Genomic DNA, 7,132 nt, shown 5'->3' with positions numbered 1-7,132 from the left:
TTGGTTTTGCTTTCCCTGAGGATGCTTTTGGGGGTAAAACCCTAGATATCCCTGGGAGAGCTCACTGATTCATGTCCTCTGCCCAGCAAGACTCCAGTGTCTTGCTTCCAGCTGCAGAGCCAGGGTTAGCACCAGCTGCAGGAAGGTACAATCCAGCCCCACAGCACCAATGGCCCTTTCCAGTCCTGAGGAGAGGCTGGGCAGGTCTCGACAAAAGGGAATTGAATATAGTGGGGAAAGGAGGGGAAGTGCCTGACCCTGCTCCCAGCTCCGCTCAACCACCATGGGAGTTTGAACCCCGGCATCCTCACTCCGTGCTGAGGACAGACTGGGATGGGAGAGCAGCAAAACACAACCTGAAAGTGCAAGATTTCCATCCATTCCTCAGCTCATCACCATTTTGTGTCCCCAAAGCTGGGGGGACACGGTTCTCTCCCACCCAGGAAAGGTGGTGCAGGGCTGGGGTCTCCCAGAGAGATGCAAAACTCAAGGCCAGGTGCCAAGATCCCTCTTGCACAGCAGAGCCAGACCCTGGGTGTCCTCAGGGCCCTGCATACAAGGACAAGGGGGTATTTGCTGATTTATTTCTTGCTTCCTTCATTGCCACTGCTCCTGACAAACAGGAGATGACAACAGGAGGGAGCAGCTGGCAGCAGCCAAGGGGGCTGGAAGGCCTGACACAAGGGGAAAGATTAAAAGGGCTAAATCTATAAGGCTTGACTCAGCAGCAGCTAAACGGCTGCGTGATTGTGCTCTGCGAACATTTCAAGGGGCATGAGTGTGCATCACCCAACCCTACGGTGACAGGCAGATGCTTTAGGGATCCTCGGCTGAACAATGACACAAGGTTGTCACCATCAAAATTTTATTTTCACCCAGATCCTCGGCAAATTGGGTCATTGATCACATTAACCACAACCTGAGCTCGCAGTCCACATACAAATCAGAGGAAGCAGCTGCTGCCTGGTGGAGGCATCCCTGACCCCCAGGGGATGGCAGCCCTGGCATCCAGCGCCTCATCTCAGCCCCACCTGGGACTTGCTGCTGCATGTTTTCATCAGCAGTGCCACCCCATGCTCTTATACGTCCCTGTCCCACAGCATGGGTCACACCCAGGCACCCAGAACCTCTTTAAAGGAGGAGTGGAGATGCAACCAGCTTGCCCCTGGCTAATGGCCGCTGGCCCCACAAGGTAGTGGCACTGGGGTTAGGGGTAGAGGGCTGGGCTCACAGCATGGGCAGCAGAGGAGCCTGCAGGAGATAGCAGTGACTTCTGCTGGGGACATGGTGGCAGCACCAATCCTGCACCCAGGTCTGCAGCAGACAGCTGGCCCAAGGGAGCAGGGTAAAGCACAGGGGTTGTGGTGAGGTTTCGCCCCTCCCAGCCCCCGCTTTGATGTCTCACCCTGCAGAGGGGTCATCCAGGGCTGTGACAGCCCCTCCCCACAGCAGCTCAGCTGAAAGCACAGCTGGGTCCGTGCCGCAGCCGGCCCTGCTCCCAGCCAGCCCCCAAAGGCACCTCCCAGCTCAGGGCTGCACCCCCAGAGTGACCCCCAAGCCCCCAGACCAGAGCACCCTCCTCCCCACAGCCAGACCCTGCTCCCAGCACAATTATTTCCATTAACCCAGACAGCAATTCCTTTACACAAGACAAGTGTTTATTCAGAGTTAACATTTATAGACAAACAGGTATTTTCCCTTCCCCCCACACAGACTTAATAGCATTTTTTATAAATAAACATTTAGTGCTGGGAGCTTGCCAGCTTCACTGACAGCAAAGTGCATCACGGTGCAAGGCAGGAGGTTGACCCCATCTCTTTTCTGCCTGGGACCATCTTGCACCAGTTTCCAGAGTCCAAATCCAGCAGAGCAGGAGATGAGCCCCATGAAAGTGCCGAGATCTGACAGTGTTGAGTCCTTCAAGAGCAGGGAGACTCATCCTTCAGCGCTGGGACCGAGCAGCCTTCGCTCCAGGACATCCCTTAATCCCAGAGGTGACCCAAGCCACTCAGAGCCAAGTGAGGATCCTTTCTCCCCCTCTGCCCCAAAGGAGAAGTAGTCCAGGAAAAAAGCAACAATTTTGTCTTTCAATGTCATTCTTGTTGGTGAGCAGAACTTTCCTGGAGCAGTCCGAGAGAGGCAGAGCAGGCAGCTCCCCAGCCTGGTGTCAGTGTTGGAGGAGGCAGGAACACGGAGGCAAAGCACCGCCAACAAGGTGAGAAAGTGGGGTTTTGGGTCAGCAGAGTCCAGGGGACCCCAAAGCCTCCCAGGCAGCACTGGTCCCACCATGAGCTCAGCCCTGGGGACCTCCAACAGGTTTGTCACCATCTGCAGCCTGTCTGACAGGTGACAGCACCAGTGAGTCACCCAAAAGAAGGGCTGTCCAGGGAACAGCATTTCCTCTCCCAAGCAGCCATGGGAAGGAGCAGCCCCTGAGTCACTCTGCTCGCAGGCACGGCCAAGGGCTTGCCACCGCTGGGTCTGCCCTGCTGGGAAGGGAACCACCACCGTGTGCCAGCAGCCGGGGTGTCCTCAGAGCCAGGCTGTCCCAGGGCTCTACAACCCATAGCTGTGACCCTTTATCCTGTCCCAGCCAGCTGGTGACACCAGCATCCTCCATGGTCGGCCATCGGGGAGGGGAAGGGCCACAGCTGGACAGGAGGGTGGTGCAAGGACAATGCTTGGCCCCACCACCACAGGACCAAGGACACACTCCTCTGCAGGCAAGGCAATGCCTTAGCCCCATCAGGCCCATTTCAGTCCTCCTCCACCCCCTCCACGGAGCTACAAGCCTCAACATCAACTACTCCTATACATTGCACACGGTGAAGGTCCCTCAGGACCCCAGAGCTACTCATAAATAGGAAACTACAGATTCTACATCGCTTCATACAGACAGCTTACACAGTACAGGGTGGGGGAAAAGAGCCACCGACACCCCCAGGGCACATCAGCATCAGCGGCTGTCCCCAGTGGCAAGAGGAGCTGAGCTCCACCATGTCACAGCCTGGGTTTGTCAGGCTTGGGCTTGTCAGGCTTAGGCTTGTCGTGGACAGTCCTCCGCTTAGCGCTGTAGAAGTCTGGAAGGGAGAAAGACAGGGTTGGGAAGTGCCTGCAGCAGGGGAGGAAGAGGGAGGTGTCCTCACAGAAGCACCCCAAAACCCAGCACAGGTGTGCTCCATCTTAGAGCCACCCACCCAAAGTTCCTGGAGAGAAGAGCCTGTAGGTCTCCACCATCTCTTCTGTTTGGTCTCACCTGCATTTCCACTCCAGGCCCTGATCTTAGAGGACAGTCTCAGGCCATGAGAACTGAAGGGGATGAACTATTTCAGGGCATCTTCAGCTATAAAACCCACAGACCTGATGTAAGACCCCTGCCTGACCCCCAGCAACCAAGAGTCACCCAGTTTGTGGCCTTTTCCCCTTGGAAGATGGGTTCTGCTCCCTCAGGAGAGATGCATGAAGGGTGGTCCCCTCCCCATGCCCAGGAGCCAGGCAGGGCTCTTGCACCCAAGTCCCCTCCATCTGTCCCTACCAGGAAGGAGAGCCACAACACCAGCAGTGCCACCACAAGTGCCACCAAGCCTCCAGTACTCACCTTTCATGGTGGTCAGCCCCCGTTTCAGGCTCAGCGGGGAAGCAGCCCTGCAAATCTCCAAGCTCTGCTGATACTCAGGGGAAATCCTGCTGTGATGGATCTTGGCAGGGGCCTTGTGGACCAAGGAGCTCTCACTGCTGGTGGCCTTGGCCAGGCTGTGGACCTCCTGGGGAGGCTGCTCAGCCTGGAGGACCCTCTCCCACTTGAACTGTCCTTCCAAGGGAGTCTCCGTCTCAAAGTCAAAGTTCCAGCGCTGCCGAGCTTCTTCCAGGTGTTGCTTCAACATTCCCTCAAATTCATTCTGGAGCTCGTGGTGGTCCACGGGGCCAAAGAGGCTCCTGCACAACTTGCTGCTGCATGGCATCTGCCCAGGCCTGCTCTGAGACAGGGGCATCGTGGCAGCTGGGAAGAAAGCAGAGCAAGTTACTGGGGTGTTGGGCAAGCCACAAACAAGCCCAAGGGCCAGCACATTTGCTACCAGAGAAAAGCACACAGTAGCCAAGGTGAGAACAAGGCAGCCCAGAGGAGACTGTCTGCCAGCACCCATCAGACATCGGGGATTTCAGCAGTGTCCTGGGCAGAGGCCTGAGCCTGGTGCGAGGCAGAAGGAAGGGGAAGGGGCACGTGATGACGTTCCCCATTCCTCCCCCAGCAGGTAAAGCCCCACCAGGGCAGAGCATCCAGCACCTCAATGCTGCCACTGGTTCCATCCACAACCCCACTGCATTCCCACTTCTACACAGGCACAAGGCAAGTTGGCACACAGGCAAGTGAAGCAACAGGATGTTTTTCTGGCCAGTTTCTTCATCTCAAGAACCCAGGGCCAGTGGCTAGGAAGCCTTTTAAGCAACTGCAAGAACATGCCACAAGCTTGACCGCTTAGTTAACCACCCCTGTTATCTGCAAGAAGCTGTTGGGTAACCAGAGACAAGATCCTGTTTGTTTGTTTTTTTACAAATCGGTGCCAAAAGCCTTGACCTTCACAGTAAGTGGCAAAGCCTTTCCTTCCAAGCAGCCCTCCCCCTTATATATGCGTGGGGTTAACGGATCCCTCACGCCACCCACGGTTATGAGGAACCTCGTTATCAGAGCAAAGCAAACAGCACTCTGGCATTTGACTGCTTTTGGAGCGAAGGCTCGACCCTGCTTGGAGAGCTGTGCTCATTAAATCTGCTTTAAAAAACAAGATTCACAAAAATAAAATCCCTGCAGCAAGGCAGCATGCTCATTGCCCATCTAATCTGGGACAACAGACACCCCCCACACACCAGGCTTGCACCCCAAAACACCCCCAGGGATGGGGTGCTCAGCCTCCTGCAGGGAGGGTTTCTGCCCAAACCGAGCTCTCCCAGCCCCTCTGGATGGCCTGTGCTGCAATCCCAGACACACCACCAGCACGGCGTGCCAGCGGGCTGCTGGAGAACCTCCAGCCCAGGGGGCTTGGGGAGGGGGGGGAGCACCCTCCATCCCCGGGGCCACCCTGACCCTCTTCCCTGCCCCAGCCCGGCCCCGTTCCCAACCCAGCCTGAGCATCCCTGAGTAAAAATAGAAATCCAGCTTCCTATCTCCTGGCAGTCAGAGCACATCGACAGGGTGACCTCACCGCAAGGCAAGTCCCAGCATGTCCAGGCAAGCCATGGCAGGTAGCAGGCGGGGGATGTTTCGACACCCTGCCCGGGCCACCCTCCAGCCCTCCCTGCCGGGGTCAGGCGCCCATCGCCCCGTCCTCACCCCACTGCCACGGCCCAGGTGCCACCCCGGAGCTCCACAACCCAGGTAAAGCTTCGCCCTGACTCATGATCACAGATTGCTGGAGCCACCGGAGAGGGAAGGACCAGGGCCGGGTCACCGTCCCCTCCCACGGGGATGGCGCTGCCTTTGGCAGCCGCCGCAAAGCAACAAACAGCTTCGCAGCTTCCCGCAGCTCAGCTGGAGAGCCCCAAAACTCAGGCAAGGGGGTGATGCAGGTGCATGGAAACCTCACCCCGGCAGGCGGGGAGCTGAAGGCACTCCTGGGACACACCCCATACCCCTACCAGCCCCCCACGGGACCAGTTACACCAGTCGGGGGAAGGCCCGGGGAGCAGGAGGGGCCGGGAGCACCCGCACCCGGGGCAGGGGATGGGGCCGGAGCCGGCGGCCGATGTGACCCGGCGCCGCGGGGGAAGGCGCAGAGAACGCCCCGCTCATGACACCGCTGAGCCCCTGGGGCTTTATCAACCGCGGGGGCTCCAGCGGAGCCCTCGGGGGAAGGTGGCCGGATCCCAGGGGAGCCCTCGGGGGAAGGTGGCCGGACCCCAGCGGATTCCGGCAGGGATGCTCCGCGGCAGAGCTGCGCGGCCGCGCCCCGCACCGCGTCCCGCCGCCGCCGGGGGGCGAACACAGCCCGGACCGGGGCTCCCCGCCCGCCGGGAACCGGGGCTGCGAGGCCGGGGGGCTCCCCACCACCCCCCCAAACCCAGCCACCGGGAGCGGCCCCGCTCCCCCACCCCGCAGCGCCGGGGCCGCGACCACCGAGGCGGAGCCGCCGCCCCCCCACCCCGGTCGCTGCGGCGCTTTCCCTGCTGCCGCCCCCCCCGAGCCGAGCACCGGCCTCCCCTCCCGGTGACAGCCCCCGGCTCGGGGCAGGGAGGGGCCGGAGCCACCGAGCGGGCCCCTCCCGGAGCCGCCGCACTCACCGCCGCGCCGCGTCTCCCGCGGCCGGTGTCCGTCGCATCTCGCTTTATAGGGGCCGGGGCGGGGCCTCGCCGCTGCTCACCGCGTCGCCCGGGATTTCCCTCCCGCCCCGCCCCGCCCCGGCCGCGGTTCTGTGCGTGGTGTGTGTGTCCCCCCATCCCCAACCACCCCCCCCAATCCCGGACCCCGTTCCCGGGGGTGAGCGCGGTCCCAACGGGGAGCGGGGCGTGCCGGGATCCCGGTCACCGGGAGCAGGGACCCCCTTCCTCGGGGGTGGAGGGGTCCCCACGTTAGGAGATACAGGGACCCACTTCCTAGAGGGGGTGCAGGGACACCCCCCTGCAGGGGAGGGGGACCCCCCCATCAGGGATGCAGGGAACCCCTTTCCAGGGGGGAGTCTATGGACCCCCCCATCAGGAGATGGAGACACACCCCATTAGGGGTGCAGGGACCTCCCTGTGGAGGAGAGAGGGACCCCCTTCCCCGGGGATGCAGGGACCCCCCCATCAAAGGATACAGGGGTCCCCCAGCCCCCCGGCCCAGCCAGGCTGCAGGGGGGTGTCTCCATCACACCTGGGCTTTCCTGCCCCCCCGGGTCACTGTAGGAAGGGGGATAACGGATGAAGAAAGGGGTGACTGAGCCCCTCGGGGTGCCCCCTCGGACCCACGGCAGGATGATGCTCCCCGGGTCCACAGGCGCTGCCTGACCCCCTCCTGGGCCGCGCAGGCTGCTCCTGGCCTCTCCTGATGGATTTTCTCCCCCAGGTCTGGCTCCCCTCTGCCCTCTGAACCCCCCCGGCACCCGGCTGCGGCCGGAGAAAAGCGTTTGGGGAAGGAACTGCTGGTCTGAGTCCTGCA

The 7,132-nt window shown here is 60.9% G+C and overlaps 1 protein-coding gene across 1 annotated transcript; it reads right to left on the bottom strand.

Annotated features, from left to right (window-relative positions):
• Positions 1 to 1,644: 1,644 nt before the first annotated feature.
• On the bottom strand, positions 1,645 to 6,360 carry CDKN1A (cyclin dependent kinase inhibitor 1A). Its single transcript, XM_074925730.1, has 3 exons — positions 6,277 to 6,360; positions 3,599 to 4,000; positions 1,645 to 3,080 (listed from the first exon to the last, which is right to left on the bottom strand). Exons 2-3 carry the CDS (start codon positions 3,990 to 3,992, stop codon positions 3,001 to 3,003), a joined length of 474 nt encoding a protein of 157 aa, XP_074781831.1. The 5' UTR covers positions 3,993 to 4,000; positions 6,277 to 6,360; the 3' UTR covers positions 1,645 to 3,000.
• Between the last annotated feature and the right edge of the window lie 772 nt (positions 6,361 to 7,132).

This window comes from Athene noctua, chromosome 23 (assembly GCF_965140245.1).
Source record: "Athene noctua chromosome 23, bAthNoc1.hap1.1, whole genome shotgun sequence".
NCBI classification, from domain to species: domain Eukaryota; kingdom Metazoa; phylum Chordata; class Aves; order Strigiformes; family Strigidae; genus Athene; species Athene noctua.
Note: the sequence above shows the minus strand (reverse complement) of the source record. Positions and strands in the feature narration are given on the sequence as shown.

What these genes read in the sequence shown, in the direction of transcription:
- CDKN1A (XM_074925730.1), bottom strand. Translation starts at nt 3,992, where the DNA reads ATGCCCCTGTCTCAGAGCAGGCCTGGGCAGATGCCATGCAGCAGCAAG. An exon ending in GGGGCTGACCACCATGAAAG is followed by an intron (nt 3,081 to 3,598) that starts GTGAGTACTGGA and finishes TCTCCCTTCCAG; the next exon opens with ACTTCTACAGCGCTAAGCGG.